Source organism: Peromyscus californicus, unplaced genomic scaffold (genome assembly GCF_007827085.1).
Source record: "Peromyscus californicus insignis strain IS unplaced genomic scaffold, ASM782708v3 Scaffold_9__1_contigs__length_137607984, whole genome shotgun sequence".
NCBI lineage: Eukaryota > Metazoa > Chordata > Mammalia > Rodentia > Cricetidae > Peromyscus > Peromyscus californicus.
In genome coordinates this window covers 112,782,566-112,803,895 of record NW_026294617.1, presented here as the reverse complement: position 1 = coordinate 112,803,895, position 21,330 = coordinate 112,782,566, and the positions used below count along the sequence as shown (strand labels likewise).

Sequence of the window (21,330 nt, the reverse complement as noted above, 5' to 3'; positions counted from 1 at the left end):
TCTTCTTCTTCTTCTTCTTCTTCTTCTTCTTCTTCTTCTTCTTCTTCTTCTTTCCCTAACATTTCCTCTTTAAACAGATTCTTAGGTACTGGATTCTGTGGTTGTTTTCTGCTTTCTCTGTGTTAGGGAACATGTATGTTCTTATTTGATGAATATAAAGAGGATACAAATTATCCATATCTATTATTTTGCATTAAATTGAGGTTAATAGTTCCAAATTCTATATGAGTCAGATGTTTTTCTTATACCTGTCAATACACTGATTTTTTTTTATTCTCTTCGTATTTGCTAGTATAAGAGTCAGACTGTTCGTATAATTCACAATTCTTGCCTTTGTTAGGGAGTCTGGGAAAGCAGGACATCCAATGAAGTTCATTTACCTGTCCATATGTTTTCAGTAGCATCTTAAGCGTCCTTTCAACAAAGAAAAGCATGTAAAATCCACCAAACACAGCAACTGCCTTCTCAACATAATTGTCAACTTTGGGATTAAATCCAAACGCCTAAAGAGGAGGGAACAGGGCAATTCAGATAAAACCAAGTAGTTTAACTGATTTCTGGAAAACAATACCATAATTTCTTAGTATATAATTTTCCCCAAAGTTGTAAGTCCACCCTCAAACAAATATTCTGAAAGTCGCCCTGTGGACTAAAACCATCAGATCTTACAGATTCTTCCCTAGAACATCCACAACATTTGCTTGAGTGAGTCATGACGCAGACAAGATGCTAAATACACAAACATAGAACACTGCATTGTGCTAAACATGTCATACAAATGCATTTCTAATGAGAAAAATGTGCATTGTAATTCTCATTAGTAACCAGCCAATTGTATGGCTGTCATCAAGTCACTCAATCTCTTTAGATTTTCAGCTTTCTTCTTCACATTTGAGGGTTTTTGGTATTTCTCTAAGGCTCTTTCTAGATAAATATTAATAAAATCTATAATTCTAAGAATATATGCCTCATTTTTATATGTAGATGAAAAGCTTGAAGAATCTTTTGTTATTTTGTAACTTTATAAGAGGGGCATGGCCTGAATACTAGTTTTGCTCTATCTGGGGCTAGTCTCTCCATCTTCACGTGTGCAGAATATGTGAGGGAATCCGTATACATGGATTTCCCTCATTGGCGTTTGTGACTTGTTCTCTTCAATGTCCTCTTTCTTTCCCTCTGTTATTTCCTTTCTATTGTTTCTTTTTCTTATATTGGCATAACAGATATTAAATAAAACATGCACATTATATATTGATTAAGTGAATAATGTAATACAGTCACAGTCAGGTAATACACTTTAATCAAAGGAAAAAATAAGTTGTTCTTTTTTTCCTGTTCTCTTTTTTTTGTTTGGTTTTTTTTTTTTTTTTTTTTTTTTTTTTGATAGAGTTTCTCTGTAGCCCTAGCTGTCCTGGAACTTGCTCTGTAGACCAGGCTGGTCTCAAACTCAGAGATCCACCTGCCTCTGCCTCCCAAGTGAAGTTGTTCTTTATTCGCTGGCCTATGACAGATTTTCTCCTGGAAAAAAAAAGGTGGAGGGGGGCCCTCTGTCAACTACACACACAGTTAATCTTTCATGTTGCAGAGCTGTAATAAATATAGGAGGGAATTTTGTAGTATACCTTCAATTAATTTGGACATTAGCTATTCTATAGAAAATAATAAACAATAAAATTGCAGAAAAATTCAATTTGCCAAATGAAAGGCAGAGCGAGGTGTAGAGTCCCCAGAGGTGCCCTAGCTCTGTCTGAGCATGTCCTAATGGCTGCCCTCCTAGAACAGTAATTTTTTTCTCTGACCCCAACATTCTTTGAAGCTCCAGACAATCTTTGACCCTTGCTGTGGTTCTGTTTTCTCTATCCAAAGCCTTCTAAACCTATCATAAAATGCTGCGAGGATTAGGAAGGCTAAAATGTACAAAGTGCTAAAATGTTTAAAATAAGCAATTATTCACAGAAACATATAGCTCACCCCCTTACCTCTGGAATAAGCTGGAAAATGGCATTTGAGAAAAGGGTCCCGATAGCCAACCCCACAAAATAAGTCAAAATCTTGGGGAAGTATGACTTCTTTATCAATGGGGTCAAAATCAGTCCCAGGAGAGATGCCAAATTAATAATTGTCACCGACAGGATTCCATAGCTCCAGACTATGGGGAAAAGAGTAAAAATTAGTTACAGCCAAGGAGTCAACTGCATTACTGCACATTACACTTGAGACATTTCCTCTTTAAAGGCTTCAACAAATACCTTCTTCAAAACTAAAATTCTCATTGAAAACTATACAGAAAATTGAGAACATACATACAGCAGACTGAAAATTAATAGAAATCATGTTCGTAAGTCAGTTGAGGATATTCTACAGATGATAATGAACAATAAAATTGCAGAAAAATTAAACTTGCCAAATGAAAGGCAGAATGAAGTGTAGAGTCCCCAGAGATACAGGTCCGTTGGTACAACACTTGTTTACCACGCAGGAGGCCCTGTGTCCAGTCCCCAGCATTTCATAAACTAAGCATGGTCATGGATGCCTGTAATCCCAGCACTTGGCAGGTGGGATTAGGAGGATCACTATTTCAAGGTCATCTTCATCTACATTGCAAGTTCAAGGCTAGCCTGGCCATCTACATTTGGCGCCCAAACATATCTACATTTGGCGCCCAAACATGATAGCAAGAGTTTCCACCTAAAGCCTGAGAGAACTTACTGAAACGGAGCTAAGAACAGATTCCTAGTTCGTATGTCTGCTGGGGGCCGTGGCACACAGAGGCATCTCCAAGCTGTGCAGCACACTTTGTGGTGGATTACGCTTTTGCTAGTACAAAAGGGGAGGGGCGTTTCTGGGCTACACGATGCTTGATGGAGGCATAGACCCGCTGCTTCCCAGAAGTGGCGGTGAGCATGGCTCCCAGAGCTGGCAGTAAACATACCTCCACCATGGTAAAAAAAGGTGTCCTGTGGCGGGAACCAATTATCTCCCCCTTTTTTCAGAACTGTCCGGTGCTGAGATAGTCTAATCTACCAATTCTGAGAGACAAAGGGAGCCCACTCTACCCATGAGCATAAAAGTTTTGGTTCTGCCAGACAAATTCAGATTCCAGATCCCCTCCCCCAGTGCAATTGTTTCTTTGTGTGGTGTGTGTGTGTGTGTGTGTGTGTGTGTGTGTGTGTGTGTGTGTGGTGTGTGTGTTGTGTGTATGTGTGTGTGTGTGTGTATGTGGTGTGTGTGTGTATGTGTGTATGTGTGTGTGGTGTATGTGGTATGTGTGTGTGTAGTGTATGTGTGTGTGGTGTGTGTGTGTGTATGTGTGTGTGGTATATGTGGTGTGTGTGGTATATGTGGTATGTGTGTGTATATGTGTGTGTGGTGTGTGTGTGGTGTGTGTGGTGTGTGTGTGTTTGTGTGCATGTGTGTGGTGTGTGTGTTTGTGTGTGTTTGTGTGCATGTGTGTGTGGTGTGTGTGTGTTTGTGTGTGTGTTTGTTGCATGTATGTGGTGTGTGTGTGTGTGTGTGGTGTGGTGTATGGTATGTGTATGTGTATCTAGTGTGTATGTGTGGTATGTGTGGTATGTGTTATGTGTATGTGTGTTTGGTGTATATGTGGGGTGTGTGTATGTGTGTGTGTGTGTGTGTGTTTGTAGGGAGATGGTGTGTATGTGTGTTTGTGTGTGTGGCATGTGTTTGTGTGCATGTGACATGCTTCCAACAAAACATGGCCAAGTGTTGAGATCTTTCTTTTCCTGTTTTCTTCTTCTTTAAATCAGCAGAGAAAAGGAGTCCGTTCCTGCAGTCCCACACAAACTCACTGTGCAGAATCAAGTCCACCTCTCCAAGCTTGCAGCTCCATCACTGGTTGTATTGTGATGGGCAGTGTGATCTTTAAGGATGCTTTAAATCAGAACATATGTTCTTACGTCTTATTTAGATTAAATAGTACTCTGTAAACTCATCCAAAAAATGAGGCAATTTTGGACCTTTAAATTACTGCTAAGATATGATTAATTTCTCTCCTAAAGAAACTAATTTATCATCAATTTACTGATGATATATATATCAGTGTGGTTTATAAGGTAAATGAAAGGTAACTTCAAAAAAAGGACAAAATGTAAGAGCTCTAAAAAATGAGACTATTTTATCTTCCCACCAAAATGTCAATGTAAACATGCTCGGAGCGTTTTTGTATGATGGCCCCCTTTGAATTAGGCTTCTTTTGATTTTTCGGTCCCTTGAATGGCCTTGAATCTAACTCACAAACAGTGAAAAGTTATATTCAAAATCTGATACATTTGGTGATTTTCAGTTTCCTTGTGAGAAAGTAATATCACATAAGGGCCAGGGAGTCCAGCGAACCCACGGACACTTGTGTGAGATCTGTAGAGAAGGGTGCTGGCTGCACGGCTGTGAAGATCGGAGTCCACGTCTTACCACTCATATCAAAAGCATGTGTGCCCACACGTGCCTATAACCAGTGTTTCAAGAAACAGACAAGGAGAATTGCTGGGACTTGATGGCCATCAGCCTAACTCCAGGTTCAGCGAGAGCCCCCGCCTCAAGAGAATAGGGCGGTGAGCAACAGAGCAGGCCAGTTGACATCCTCCTCTGACTCCCAAGTGCACACACAGGGCACTCCAACCCATACATGTGTATAGTCTCCACGCACGCACACACACACGCACACACATGTGCACACACAGAAGGATCAGGACATAATCCTCTCAAGCTGTAGCAAGCACTATTCCAGTCACTTACACACATTGGTTCATTTTGGTGCTACCCACAATTCCACACTAAAATAAAACTGGTAAGTATCACATCAAATGGCAATGCATTGCCAAACTAAACAGATTAACAGAGTCAAGCACTCTACTCTCTTTGTTGGGTTCTCTGTCCAAATATTTGGTGCCTTTCTGATCTTGTAACTGGGAACTGTTGACTCTTCTGCTTTATGACTTTGCAGTGTTGACCCTAGAATTCGCTCTCACTTCCTGCTTCCTCCTTTCCTGTTCCCACCTCCTGGCTCCACCTGACATAGAGGAACCTGAACAGCTGAGGTCAGAAAAATCTCTCCATCTCCTCTCTCTCCCTCTCTCTCTCTTTCCTTCTCTCTCTCTCCCTCCCTTCCTCCTCCTCCTCCTTCTCCTCCTCCTCCTACTCCTACTCCTACTCCTACTCCTACTCCTACTCCACCCCCTCCTTCTCTCATTTGCTCCCTCACTCTTTGTTTTTCTGGCACAGTCGTCCTCTCTGTCCCAGACTGTTCTTGAACTCATGGTGATCCCCCTGCCTCAGGCTCTCAAGTGCTAGGATTACAGGCCTGGGCCACCACACCCAGATTTAGAGATACTTTGGAATCTCAGTAGCTCTCCTTTACTGGTATCACTTCCTGCACCCGTGGGCCTTATGCAATCCTGAGGCGAACATTGTTCCAGGTACTTTATGAATGCTGTTATTGAATCCTTACAGCAACACTGTGAGAAAGGAGCCACACGGGATGAGGAAACAGGGGTAAAGAGGTCAAAGCATGTTCCCAAAAGGGCCAGCAAAGTATGGAGTTGGGCTTTGAAGTCTGGGCCTTTATTAGTGTGTATTACTAGTAAATGTTAGTGTATTAAAAATTCTATTGCATTAATTTTCAGTTGTAAAGTGTAAAGCATCAAAATGTAAAAGTCTTATAGAAATGTAAACATACTCTAGCAAACACATTTGTAATTCTGGCATCTTCTTTCATCAACAAATGTTAAAAGGTTTGTAACTCCGTGCTTTAAGAGTTCATCTAGAAGCACATTAGTTTTCCTATACCTTCTATCACAACCGCAGCCAAACTGACAAATTTTGAAATAACGTAATAGGCAAAAAGTGAAAGTGACTAATCAATGAAGCCAAATAATTTGCAACCTGGTATCACAGTATATGGTTTAAAATCAAGAAGTGAATGCATGTAGACACATAAAATTATATTTATGACATGAATGTAGAAAGAAAACTCTCTAGAGAAGTGGTTCTCAACCTTTGAGTCTCGACCCCTGGGGTCATACATCAGATATTTACATTACCGTTCATAACAGTAGCAAAATTGCTGTTGTGAAGTGGCAACAAAATGATTTTACGGTTGGGGTCATCACAACATCAAGAACCATCTTAAAGGGACACAGCATTAGGAAGGCTGAGAACCGGTGTCCTAGGGAAAGGAAGAGGACTACTGGTAGGGGGAACGTGGGAAGGGGGAAGGGAGGGTGGTTTGGGGGTAAACGTGGTCAACGTATAATATGTATTTGTATGAAAAGGTCCATATGTAACGGAGCACAATGTTCGATGAATATATACAATAAAAACTGAATAAATAAGTAAAAAGAAAGAATTAGATTTGGGAGTATTAAGAATAGTCTTGATCTCACAAGCATAAGAGCGTTGCTTATAAAGTTTATATGAGTTCCCATTATTCTTATTTAAATACTCGCTGAATCTTATTTTACCAAGAGGTCTCTTACAAACTAATTAAAAGCAATAAACGAGGAAAGGGTGCGTGTGAGCCTTATCTCCTGGGGCCTCTCAGACTTTCCGAGGGAGTGAGAAAGCGGCTTCTGGGTACCTTCGGAAAGACTCGGCTTTGCACTGTGCTTCGGCTGATCCTCGCAGGGATGAAAGTTCAGCTGCTGTAAGATCGCAGGGCAGATGGCGGAGAAGTTCGAGCTGGTTATCTGGGTAGCATTTGAGAAGCCATGAAGAGAAAAGATGTCTTCTGCTGACAAACACTGAAACAGAGGAAACACAGGAGCACAGGTAGAGACTCAGTCAGCACACGTGGGTGAACGCTGGGAGCCTTAGTGTCTAAGGACACATACTGTATTCCATCCAGGTACACAGCGCTGGTTCGACACCAGAGCCCACTAAAAAAATGAATGGACCTCCACAATGGTGAACCAGTCCACTCCTCTAAAACTAGGAAGGAAAAAAAAATGGCAAAAGGATTAATTAATCAATAGCCTGCCTAATGTAAACAAACAAAAGTACGATTAAAAATAGGTTTTAGAAGTTGAGAAAGACTTCAGAATAATAATAACAGATGGGCTGAGGATATAACTCGGGGGCAGGGGGCTTGTCTAGCATATACAAAGTCTGAGTACCCTAATACTATAAAACATGAAGTGGGTAAAAGCCCACTGGTAGCGTTTGAACACAGGGCTCTATCACTGTCTCAATACACCTTTTTGGTTGTTTAAATGGATACTTTGAGAGACTGTCAGTGTAGTTTTCTAGCATTCCATGTTGATAAATACTTGGTTCCTTACAGTTTCATAGTTGAAAAAAATGTATCCATCTTATGTAGCAATAAAAGTTCAAATATGTAAAAGTGTTTTAAAGTGTATCTTAGCACAAACTGCTGTTTACTAAAATATGCATTATTCTAAATGGTGATAAGTAGCTTTTCTGTATTATGGAGAGTTTGGAGATAGTGCTGGGCCGTTTAGAAATTCATTAACTTTTTAATGAGGCAAAGAATCTGCATTAAGAAAAGAAATCTCTGCAAAAATAGTTTTTAAAGGATCATTTACTCTCAAGTGTCTTTTCACTGTAAACTATATTCTAAATACTTGCATTACTAAGAAAATAACTAACAGATTAAACATTAATAAATTAATGCTATAAAAATTAGAAAATATGGGAAAACCCATTCACTCAAACAAAAGTCTATCTTTAGTAAAATCAACTTAGAAATGTTTTTGTCCATTTCAGCCAATACTCCAACCCCACTAAAATCTTAGCTTTGTACTATAAACTGTGTTCCTCAAAATTCATATTAGATCCCTAATCCACAATGTGGTGATATATGAAGATAGTCTCGTGTAAATAATTAGGGTTAGAGGAGGCCATGCAGAAAAGACCCTGGTCCAAGAGGATGAGTGTCCCATGAGAAGAGACACCAGAGAAGGCACAGTTGAAAGGAGCCCGTCTGTGAGCCACAGAACAGCCCTCACCTTGTGTTCTAGCACTCTGACCTTGGATTTTCAGTTCCTAGAACTTCTAGAAAATTAATTTCTATTGGTTAAGGTGCTTCATATTACCATGAGAGCCTGACCTGAGTAATGCACCACGGACGGTGTTGAGTTGAGAATGTAAAGGTTGATGTAGGGGCTGGAGAGATGGCTCAGCAGTTAAGAGCACTCTACGCTCCTGCAGACAACCAAGGTTTGGGTCTCAGAACCTACACAGGGCTATTCACAGTCACCTATAACTCCAGCTCCAGGGCATCTGATACCCTCTTCCAGCAGCAGTGGGCACAGCATGTACATGGTGCACATACAGGTAAGCAAGGCACACACAGATACACAGAAATAAAAATAAATATTATGAGTTAATGTATTTGACGATAAAGCACTTTAATACCTTTCACAATAGAAACAATGAAATTAAAAATTCTAAATATTGTTACAGGAAACCAATGTTTTTGTCCAGGAAAAATGAAAAGACATCCAATATATCAAACTGCATGCGAATGCTGAAAATTAAGACAGCAATTACTTTATAGAAAATGCATGTTCAGATTTTTTTTAAAGATTTTTATTTTTTCTTCCTTTTTTTTAATTCTTGAGGCTTTAAAATTATCACATTTCTTCCTTCCATTTCCTCCCTCTAACCCCTCCCATATGCTCTTCCTTGCTCGCTTTCAAAGCCATAGCCTCTATTTCACTGTTATTATATGCATATATGTATACATACATGTATGATTGTAAGTATATGATATGTATGTATGTATAAGCTATTCCTTAGTCAACCCATTCTCTCCTTTGGTGTATGATAATGGCAACTGCATACTGACCATCAAACATTCAACACTGCTCTACTAATAGGCATTACGATCGCTGCAAGTACAGGACACTAGACTAACAGATGAAGGAAGTAGCTGGATAGCCAATCAGGGAAAGGTAAGGAAGTACAGCTCATTCATGACCCAGAGGATGCCCAGAGGCAAAGTTGCCAGACTCAAACCTACAGAGCATACTTGGGTCAGTCTTGGTTCCAGTAATTAACAGGTGAGCTAACACAAACACAAAGCAGTACTGGTTCCCGGCAAGGAAGTCTTAACCCACGTGGACTTCAGGTTCCTCAGTAAAAACATGAGGACAAGAAGAACAACCTATAAATAATGCCCAAAGACTTGTCAGGATTCAAACGCCGTGACATTCAAACTGTGATGATTATTAAGGAATTCTTTTTAGATCCAAATTGTAGATCAGAAAGTCAACCTGCTAAGATATAGTTAGTATTTCTTTACAAAGTAATAGTTTAAATGCCATGGCCTTTAAGATACCCCCTAATTGCCCACTGTGCGTTACTAAAAATTCTCCCATGGATAACCAGGAAAAAAATAATCAGTGCAGTCAAATGAGAATGGACTGAATGCCATGAGAGAACTTAGAATTCGTGACCAGTCAGTACTTACATAGAAATTTTGCTGGGCAGGTGGTCAGAAATCACAGTGCTTGACAGTTGCAACCGCCCAATAGGCGCACAGATGTGGAGAGATGGCAAAACTCAAGGGAGGGCTTGCCTTTTGTAAAGAGGATGAGAACAGGCTATGTGCCAACACAGAATCAATGCAGGCCTGATGGGCTTAAAATTGCTTAACCATGAAGAAGTAGAATGCAAATAATGTTGGACAACAGCCTATTTTTGTCTGTTTCAGTCTTGATTTACTAAGGTAAGCCCAAAACTAAAGAAGACAGTGTCTATGATCAGGCAGAGTCTCCACTTCAGGAGCAAGCAGAAGGAGAGCCCAGCGCCTATGTAGGGAAGGCACAAAACCAGTTGGACCAGTGACACTGCTGAGGAAATCTGACCCCTCTGGAGCACATCCCTTCACCTCCAAACAATGATACCTTCTGGGAATTACAGGGTCACCAGGGTGATAGCACCAAATGACATTGCCTTAAGATTCACTGCACTTCCCCAGACTGTCATATTTACCCACTAACAGCTTTTTTAAAAAATGATATCCAAATCTCTAGAGTCCCACCCAGACCGTGGCCTTCCAGGCTCTGTGCTCCCGGGCCCAGCTCTATTCTGCAGACACTCCAACGTCAGGGGGCTGCTGTTTGCTCACCTCAGCCACAGTAAACCGATTTGGAGCACCTTATACACAAGAAAGGTAGTCATGATGGTAAGGGGGACTTGGATCGTATTACACACAAAGCCCCCAAGTAATACTCAAAATCACTTCAGCAAGTGGTTTCATGCATCTCTGCTTCTGTGCCCCCTACTCCTTCCTCATGGGGTCTCACATTTTTCTCTGCTTCATTTCCATAAGTCTTTGTGGAATGCTGGGGACTAGTGTAAGGAACAGATGAGGGAAAGATTACAAGTGCCTCCCTTTGCATTTTGTACAACTAAAATTATTACTATAATAATAATCCCAACGTGTATGGCATGACTTGAAGTGGGAGACTTCCAATACTCATAAGGATTCTTTTCTTGGTTAAATTTTAACCTGACCTCAGGCCTCAACCTTGATGGTCATTGTTACGGGCCTGCATCGCTGCTCTATCAAAGACCTTGCAAAGTTATTTAGAGAGAATGCTCCCACTCTTAATGATGGATTACTTTCAAGTCCAACTCCCCATCTCCCGCCCTTAGTCCCTGTCACACTCACCTGCCTTGGGGGAAATTCTGTTGTTTAATCAAAATACTCTCTGTACTTGTGTTTCCTCTTGGTAAACTCCTACTCACAGATGCCTCCCACCCTGGTTCATTGTCTGCTCCAAGCTATTTGGAGGGACTCCAGTGAGATGCTTTCTCCTGAAATGGGTAATTCTGAATGGACTTCACTGGCCACAGGGTGGCCAGATTACATTGGGCATGTTGTGAGAATGTTTTCAGGTGAGGATTGAACCAATGTCAGGGAATTTGAACCAATGATCTCAGTAAAGGAGACTCTCTTCCTGAAATGAGAGAGCATCAACCAAATTATGGTAAGCGTGACCAGAACAAAAGGCAGATATAGGGGGAGTTCATTTATTTTCCCACCTCCCTGACTGGATATCATATTCTTTTCTCTGGGCCCTACTCTGGAACTTCCACCATCAACTCCCTGACCCTCAGGTCTTCAGACTCAACTACAACAATGATCAGCTTGCAGATGGTAGATCCTAGAACTTGAAAATTCCTAGTAATCTCCTTTACTATCCCACTCCCCACTCTCTCCACCTTCCTTTCTCTTTCTCTCTCATCCTCCCTCCATCCCTCTCCCTCTCTCTCAGTCTCTCTCTCTCTCTCTCTCTCTCTCTCTCTCTCTCTCTCTCTCCCTCTCTCTCTCTATCTATCTATCTATCTATCTCTTTCTCTATGCATCTTCTTCATGCCCTCCAGCCTTTCTCTGTTTCTCTCTCAATGAACATAAGAAGGTATGGTAAATAAAGATCTAACCATCTTTAGATCCTACTGATTCTGTTTCTCTGGAAAACCCTGGTTAATACACCTGACTGTGATGTGTAGTGCGATGGCATGACTGTTGTGCTGGATCATTGTTAAAGAAAATCAGTTTGACAGCATTTAAAGTAATAAAAAGAGATTGTTGCTTACACTGTCCGAACTGTGATTTTCTTCAACAGTAATCAAGTAAGGCAGCCAAGCCATCACAGTACACATTGCATTGATTATTTCTTTCATTACACAAATATTTATTGAAACATAAAAGTCTGACAAGAATGCTGATAAGAGAAGTGGAAGGTAGAAGAATCTGGAAGATGACAACCAGGGAAGAAAAAGAATAGAAATAATAAATGATAACATCACCTTCAATCAAGAGACCTCAACAACTGTGGAGGGGGAACCCCCCATACACCAAGAACTCTAAAAACAGAGTAAAAATGATAAATCCTGAAGACATATGATAAAGAACTAAGAAAGCTCATGTGAGGGAGAAATTGTATGCAGAAGAAATCATGAAAAACGACTTTGAGACTAGAACTCCAGGAAATGGAAAGAGGGTGTTGGTCCTGACATAACACTGGGCATGGGTGGCCGTGTTCCACTTGAGGCATCTGAACTTACGGTATTCACAGGACACCAGATGGAGATGAGAAGTGAGCTTTCTCTGAGAAGCACGGAAGCCAGAGATAAGGCTGTGGCTGTCTTCTGTAGAGCAGTGATAGCGGGGGGAGCATAGGCGAGATGATCAGGAGAAAACACATATGGAAAAGAGCGAACACCTTGGGAATACAGGAAAGCAGGAAAGAGACCCAGGAATGATGATATCTGTGTGTCATCTCAGTATTCAGGAAGCTGAGGCACCAGAATCATAAGTTATAGGCCAGCCTGAGCTAAAGGATGAGATTGTCTCAAAAACCAAAATATAACAGGTGAGAATACACCTGAGCTCTAGAGTGATTGCCTAACCTGTGAAGCCTCAGAGTTAATCCCCAGCACTACCACCACCACCCTCAAATCTAGAAAGAGAGACAGAGAGTGAAAGAAACAATGCAAAGGGGCCCAGAACATAAGAAATAATCAACGCCAGTAAATGTAGGGGATGCTTTTGCCTTCCTGGGTTGCATTCTCCTTGATCCAGCACAGACCACCTCACTGTTATGGCAATGCCCTTGCAGGTGACTTGTGACCAAGATCTATACATCCAGAGCTACTGAAGAAGTCATTCTCTGTTAGGAGCACCATGAGTCTGAAGACTCCTTTGGCTACTTTGGCCACCATGTGAAAGAAGGCTAAGGGAGCTGAAAGAAGGATTTTTAAACCATCTTGATTGAGGGTGTGGCTATGTCTGAAGTTCATATCCCCTTGACTCTTATCTGAATGGATGAATTCTCTTTTTGGCTGAAGAGAAGTTATATTTTTTTTTCTTTTATTCTTCAAATAAGAGTTCTGATTGATACATAAAAGTCCCTTTGTTTGTTTGGTTGGTTGGTTGGTGCTGTGGGATGTTCTGTATGGCAAATGTGTTGCTGATTAGTCAATAAATAAAACACTGATTGGCCATTGGCTAGGCAGGAAGTGTAGGTGGGACAAGGAGGAGAATAAAGCTGGGAAGTGGAAGGCTGAGTCAGAGAGACACTGCCAGCTGCCACGATGACAAACAGCATGTGAAGATGCCAGTAAGCCACAAGCCACGTGGCAAGGTATAGATTAATAGAAATGGATTAATTTAAGCTGTAAGAACAGTTAGCAAGAAGCCTGCCACGGCCATACAGTTTGTAACCAATAAGTAAACACAATAAGTCTCTGTGTTTACTTGGTCAGGTTTGAGCAGCTGTGGGACTGGCGGGTGAGAGAGATTTGCCCTGACCGTGGTCCAGGCAGGAAAACTCTAGCTACAGGTTGGTTGGTTGGTTGGTTGGTTGGTTGGTTGGTTGGTTGGTTGGTTTGCTTCAAGACAGATTTTCTCTCTCTCTCTAACTCAAGCTGACCTAAGAAATAACTATGAAGTCCTCAACAGCCTAAGTGCTGGGATTACAGGCATAAGTGACAATGCCCAGCCACTTCCTGTGGTGACAAAAAGACAAGCTCTCTTATTCTTCAAAGCTTGTCTAACTCGTTCTTTGGCCAGCACACCTGCACTTGGCAATCTTGTCAAGTAGCAACCATTAAATAGGACAATAAGATCACCCCCCTTGTGCTCCTGAGGCCAACCTCTTCACACCATACCAGAAGTGGAATGTCATCTCAGTCAAAGTCTCCCCAGAGACTGATTATGTCATAGATCGAAACTCTGAGGAGAACTGAGTGGCTCATATACTCAACAAGGACTTTACTATGGATGACTGCTGCACAGGCTTGTGATCTCTCTGTACTGGGGACTGTCACACAGACTGTGATCTCTCTGTACTAGTGACTTACACAGGCTGTGTTCTCTCTGTACTGGTGAATTTCACACAGGCTATGTTGTCTCTGTACAGATATAGGAAGTGAGAGTAGCATACAATGCTTGCCAACTTACTGGTTATCAAAATTAGAAAGCAGTACCAAGGCCAGTTCATTTTCCTGGATTATAAAGTAACTCAGTTATACAAATAGTAAATTCCATTACAAAGCCAGAGTGGGGACAAGGGCTTTGAGTCCAAGGTGGAAAGAACTCTTCTTTCTTTTTAGTGACTTCTGAACCCTTCCCTGCTCTACCACTGACTGCTACAGCCATTGCTGACTGCTACAGCAAAACTGAAGCTTCCTTCTAGAATCTGCCATGCATACAGCTGTGACCCAAGCCTCGGAAGCCATTCTTCCTATATACCACACGACAGACAACCTCCTGTTCTAAGCAGGGATGCCACAGTGAGGCAGCTGCATAAAAACCTGCCTGCCACTTGCCTTGCCTCTGTTCATTCGAGGTCTTTCTACTTCTTCCCTGTTTTCAATGTATTCATTAACCAAACAGGGTATTTACACTTTCTCCAGATGGTGCAGATGCTGGAAACAAGTTACGACTCCCATCCTCAACAGACAGGAAACAGATATAAAATGGGTAAGCACAATAAAGGTATTGTGAGACAAAGGTTTTCATTCAAAAAAAAAAATCAACTGCAATTTCCTGACAAATCAGTTTTCTGAACAATAATAATCATAGGCATTCTGAGGAACAAAAGCAATAAGCTCATTATCTACTAATAACAGAAAAAGTATGGATGAAGAAATCATATTTTGGAAATGTAAGTTGTCCAAGATTAGTTTATGGGAGGTGAAGATCAATTTCAAGTCCATGTATTCTCATGTCTTTTCATTACTAATCCATTAGAGATTGACTGTTATGTCTTCATTAAACATGAAAAGTAACTCAAATAATAAACAGAAAATCACCTAGATTCTGCAATGGAGTGCACTTTATTGAGCCTATTGGTTCTTTGAGTCATAAAGTTAAATTACTCTTTAAACTATTTAGGATCCTAATGGGGGAGGGGGAGGAGAGAAAGAGAGAAAGAGGAGGAGGAGGAGGAGAGAGAGAGAGAGGGAGAGAGAGAGAGAGAGAGAGAGAGAGAGAGAGAGAGATCACTCAAATGCAATTCTACCACATCTTGCCCATTCAAACAGGAAAACTGGTGTTCAAGAGGTTGAATTCAAGCAACAGAAACTAACAACTATCCCAGTGCCACAAACACAGGCTCACCTTCCCGACACAGCTGGGAAGGGCCGGTCATGGTCACACGCCTTCAACAAGCTGTATGTGTACCATCTGGATGCATTGATTCTCTACAGCTGTTTAAACCCAGGACATTTTTTTTCAGCTCCCAGAGCAGAGCCAGCAGATCAGTGGACCTGATCCGCCACTGTGGAACATGACTGTGAGATTAGGACAATGAGGGGCCACAGAGCAGACCGGAGAAGGGAAAAGTGAAGACCTAAACTGACTTTCCTATGGGAAAGAAGCCACACAGATCCCTTGAGCTCATGTTACCTCGGTATTTACTAATACTAACAGGAAGAAGACTATGCCTGGCTCACAACAGTTCCTGGTAAACAAGTGACAAGTAAAATAAATGAGGAAATGAATGAATGACCTCTTGCTTGGTTTTGTAACCAAATATAAAAGTGCTTTAAGACCACAACAGTAGCCTAAGCAAAATGACTGCAGAAAGTAAGATCTATGTGAGAGTGATTGGTATGGGACAATTGCCTTAGATACAGAATTTTAAATACAGAAATTTAAAGTGCTGGTTTGAATGTAACTACTGGGAGGTCTTGTGAACCCAGAAAACAAGGGAACATTTCACTAATTTATCTCTTTAAGGGTCACTGGCAGGTGTCATGGAGCAGGTAGTTTTACAGGCATGACGCTCCCAACAGGAACAATCATAGCGGGAGTGGTTGAGGAAATAGATGACCACCAGGTTCGTTTGCTATAATAATGGAACTACCTAACTCAGTTACCAGAAACGCCATCGGTATCCCTCCCCTTCACACTAGCTGTTCACTGTCTACCAACCTTTGCAAAGGTTGCCATCTTAAGTGCCTCTTCAAAGTTGATGCAATCTTTTTTGCCTTGGGTTTTGCACACATTCTTATCACCATAAAAGAAAAGGTTTGAGCAAAGAACACTCTGAGTGCAGAAGAATAGCCTCTAGGTGTAGGAGGCTAGTGACGCCAACTCTCTCTCTGAAATTAATGTTTTCATTTTCAACTCATGTTTTCTTACGCTTCTTACTTAAGCCTGAATGGTGCACATGTATTCTGAACAGCACACACCACTCACATACATACATACATACACACTCAAACATGTACTCACATACACACAGACATACTGATACTTATAAATATAGATACATCATACACACATGCACACACACACACACACACACACACACACTCTCTCTCTCTCTTACAATTCTTCCTAAAGAGCAGATGAAAAGTTCTCCCCCTAAATATATTATTTAAAAGATAAAAATACACTGTTAGAAAAAAAAAAAGAATCCTTACGAAGCTTTGTGTAGAAATAATATCGCTACTACAAAGCCTGTAAAGTATACTTTAGAGACAAAGGCTCCCAAATGTTGATGGTGTTTCTATATAGGTGCTAAAGTTATGAGTGATTTTTTTTCTTTCTGCCTGTTTAGCTATCACAATTGTAAACTATGTACCTGTGTTTCTATTTGTTTAGAAAAATAAAAGTAAATCATTATTTTCCCTTTCATTTTACTTTCTTTTTCTAGGTTCTTAGACACATGGAGGATGAACTAGAAGTTGACTTTACAAAAGAAAAAAATGGGAAATAAAAAGAATTTTAAAAGTTAAAGCTGCTTTTTCAAAGAGTTTTGCAAATTTTCCAGACATTACCAATAGCAACTGGCATGGTTCCCACTCTGTATCCATGGCTCAAGGCCTTCTCGTCATGAAGAGCCTAGTATAGTATCAAAACGGAGACGCTGGGTTCTTGCTCTCAAACCTGACCTGTCCCGATGGCAGGGGCCCCCCTATTTTGTGTTACTATGAGGGAGCCCCATGTACTGTTTCTGTTGTCTAAGTTCAAAGGGCCGTGTTTGCCTCATGGCTTAATCTCTCTGTAAATGAAGTATGTTCTAGAAACATCTTCCGGTCACCTTCACAGCCCCTCACCTCTGCGTACAAGGATTGTATTTGTCCATCATAGGCACACTGGTTCTCAAAGCGTAGCCCTGGGTGCCCATGGTTGCTAGATCCCTGCCAGAGAATACACATGGTCAAAATGATTTTCATCATGTTACTATTTCTCCTTTCCACTCTCACTCTTTTGTGAATGAACCGGGATGCATGTCTCAAGTCACAACAGACTGAAGACAGCAGCAGATGTGAAAATCCAGGGACCTTTTGTTAAAGCAGCACTGGAAAACATAAAAGCAGTAGAGGGGTTTCTTTTCATTTAAAAATACACACAAGCTGGAGAGATGGCTTCTGGGTAAAGAGCATGAGCGACTAAAAGCATGTACTGCTCTTGCAGAGAACCTGAGTTTGGTTCTCAACATCTGCTTCAGATGACTCACAACAGCCCATTACTCCAGCTCCAGGGAGACTCAAAGTTTTTGACCTTCACAGTACCAACACTCACATGCACATGTCCACATACAGACCCACCCACAGATGTACATGTGACTAAAAATAATAAATCTTTCAAACTTAACGTATCAGTGTGCGATGGTTTATTATTGTTATCATTCATAAATTGAGTAAATATTTTTTTTAATTTTCTCTTTTTTTCTTGACACTGGGTCTCATGTGGCTGAGAATGAACTTAAAGCAATCCTCCTGCTCCCACTTGCAGAGTGCAGAGATTACAGGCATGAGCCACCATGCCCAGTTTCATTCAGTACTGGGGATTAAACCCAGGATTTTGTGTTTACCAGGCAAGCATTCTACCAACTGAGCTTCCATAGCCTTTTACATTTTTTGAATGCTAATGTCTATATTCCTAATATTAAGAGACATGTCACATAAGCTAAGACTTTTATATATCCCCTATATAAGAGTGTGGGGCAGTTTTGGAATTAAAAATTTGAGAACCTAGTGTATAAAAATAAGACACAGGATTGTTGACATGGGAGATGTTTTAGTTTGGGTTACTACTGCTATGACAAAAAGCAAATTGGGGAAGAAAGGGTTTATTTGGCTTATACTTCTGCATCCATAGTCCATCACTGAAAGCAGTCAGAACAGGAACTCAAACAGAGCAGGAACCTGGAGGCAGGAGCTGATGCAGAGGCCATGGAGGAGTGCTGCTTTCTGGCTTGCTCCCCATAACTTGCCCAGTCCACTTTCTTATAGAACCCAGGACCACCAACCCAGGGATGACACACAGTGGGCTGGGCCCTCCCCCATCGATCACTAATTTCTTACAGGCTTGCCTACATCTTAATCTTACGGAGGCATTTCCTCAACTGAGGCTCCTGCCTCTCAGATAACTCTAGTTTATGTCAAATTGACATGAAATTACCCAGCATAGGGGAGGTCACACAAAGCTTTATAGACTACTGTCTTAGTCACTGTTCTATTGCTATAAAGCAACATCAGGGCTGAGGCAACTCTTATAAAAGAAAGTATTTTATTGGGGGCTTGCTTACAGTTTCACAGATTTAGTCCATTATCATCATGGCAGGGAGCAGGGTAGCAGGCATGGCAGGTATGGTGCTGGAGAAGGAGTTGAGAGCTACATCCTGTTCCGTAGGCAGAGAGACATAGACTGGCCATGGCGTGGACTTTTGAAACCTTGAAGCCCACCCCTAGTGACACTCTTCCTCCAAGAAGGCCACACCTACTCCAACAAGGCCATACTTCTTAATCTTTCTAGTCCCTTCAAATAGTGCCATTACTGGTGACTAATCACTCAAATATATGTGCCTATGAGGGCCATTCTTATTCAAACCACCACAACTGCCTGCATAGCAGAGGACTCAGGAGTTCCTAGTTTAATCTTGTGTATCCCTCTTCCTATTTGTCCTACGATGCCACAAGACTGTTTCTATTAGAAGCATCACTAGTACCGCCTCCTCTAACTCATTCTCTCCCAACACATACACACATACAACAGCAAAAACAAACTCTCAAAGCTGTATTTTCCCAAGTGTCTGGACACTTAAAAACCTCAATTATCTATCTCTGATAGTCCTTTCCCTTTTCCAAGGGCTACCTCTTCCAAAATCCACAAACTCTATACTCTAACCAAGCTCCAATAAACCTCAAATTTTACCTTCAGTGTGACTTCATACCCCATGACCAAGTTTTGATATCCAATTTTTTTTTTTTTTGGTTTTTCAAGACAGGGTTTCTCTGTGTAGTTTTGGTGCTTGTCCTAGATCTCGCTCTGTAGACTAGGCTGACCTCGAACTCACAGAGATCTGCCTGGCTCTGCCTCCCGAGTGCTGGGATTAAAGGCGTGCACCTTTGCCACTATGGCATAGTTATGATAGTGTTTCTCAAGCTATCCAACTGCTTTTTGTTCTGCAAAGCCCCCTTTGAAACTCACCTTCCGGGCTTGACATTGTCATGTTAATCCCTTCCTCTCCAGAACCTCATGTTACTTATTTATTTAGCACTTATTACAGTTTCCTTATAGTATTATCTATTCACAAAAATACATGTGTTATTCATCAGACTACACACATCTAGAGAGGATGTATTTCTCACATATTATGTTTCTTCAACCCCTGCCAAGGCCGTGGACATAAAGGAGGTACATGAAGGGTTTAAGAGCACAAGTTTTATACTCATTCTACGTGAATTTCCCAGGATCAGTTTGATGATTCTCAAATAAACTGACACCAGTGTTTCTAAAAAACATAGCTATGAAATATGGAGAAAAGTATCTACATCTAAATAAGAGAAAAGAATCTTGGAGACTTCAGAAATTAAATATAATGGCACCTCATTATGTCTTTCTACTCAGACAATGTATTGTTGAAATTTTAACATGTATTCCTTTCATGTTACTTTTAAAATTCATTTGCATGAAAAACAAAGAATTACTGATTTATTTTCAATTAAATAAACCATTTAGGTTGACTGGACTAATTTAGAAAGTTGTGCTGGAACCAATTTCTTAAAGTTAATGTCAAGTTGGCAATAGCAGTGTGTACCTATAATCCTCCGCCAGGATACTGAGGCAGCCAGCCCGGGTTACGTGGTAACATAGCTAGACCATGCCTCAAGAAAGAAAAGAAAGTTATTTATCTCTTTACTCAACAAACATTTCCTGAACAGCAGCCATGGGATAAACATATGACTGTGCCATTGCTAGGATATAGAAGGTAACTCAGTGTCTGTCTCTCATGTCACAGATCTTAAAAGCTCTCGGGGTTTCAGCTAAAACATCATTGTAGCATGGTCTGCCAAGTGCTGGGTAACCTCTCCTAAAAGCAATGAGATTGCCAAAGGCTTTCTAAAAGAAGCAATATCCAAAACGTCATTGGAAGGGAAAAGTAGAGATATGTTTAAAGAAATGTGATTCTGAGGGCCACACCTACCTGCAGGGTCACACCAACCAAGCAAGGAGTTTTCAAATGGTTTGAACTGTATTGCAAAGTCATTTGGAGCAAACATATTCAGGTTTGTTCATTGTTAGAGCAAAACATTTAACCAAGATACAGAGGACAGAAGGGAAATGGGGACTTGATGGGTATGAGGGCATCACTCACAGAGAGACCTACATCATGCCCTTCTCAGGACAACATGCTTGGCCACATTATCTGGCTTCATCGACACTGCAGTCCTGGTAAGTGGCTACATCTTTTTCCTCCATTACGCAAAGAGGACACTGGAGTTGACATCAAGTAAAAGACATTTAGGTTACTGTGATAGGACTCGTGCACATTATCCATGAGAAAGAGAGAGAAAGAATGGTGGAAGAAGGGGAGGAGAGGCAGAGAGGGAGGATGAAAAACAGATTAAGATCCAGGTCTTGCCTCAGTACAGTGCCTGTGAAGCCTAACACCAATGGGGAGAAAACAGGATTCTCGAGTTTCTGATGGTGAAATGGGGTTGGTAGATTCAATTTGGAGCAAGTGTAGACGTGTAGAATTTAGGAATGGGGCAGAGTTACCCTTTATGTCCAAGGCTGAATCCAAGAGAAAAATCTACACCAAGGCAACCCAGGTAGAAAATACATACAAATACAGAGAGAGATATAAGTGTGGAGATTGAAGTGATTGAGAGAGTGTGTGGACTCAAAAGAAGATGGACCTAAGGAATTCCAAGGAGCACAATATTGAGAGATGCAGGAAAAAGTCATAAAACATTAAAAAGAACTTAACAACAATGTAAGTAAGACATGGACGCAAACAAGGAAAGGGTGGGTTTCAGGAAGGTTATCATGGCATCATAAAACTCTACAGAAAGGTAAGCCAGGAGACACATCCATTGTGT

The 21,330-nt window shown here is 41.1% G+C and overlaps 1 protein-coding gene across 2 annotated transcripts in view; it reads right to left on the bottom strand.

Moving 5' to 3' along the window:
- Slc39a8 (solute carrier family 39 member 8) overlaps positions 1-21,330 on the bottom strand; it is a 59,823-nt gene that overhangs the window by 26,297 nt on the left and 12,196 nt on the right. For both annotated transcript variants that reach the window (XM_052731207.1, XM_052731208.1), the window contains 3 exons: positions 6,593-6,755; positions 1,980-2,149; positions 381-503 (listed from right to left, as the gene is read on the bottom strand). In XM_052731207.1, the coding sequence (XP_052587167.1) occupies positions 381-503; positions 1,980-2,149; positions 6,593-6,755 (456 nt within the window). The remainder of the gene's footprint in view (positions 1-380; positions 504-1,979; positions 2,150-6,592; positions 6,756-21,330) is intronic.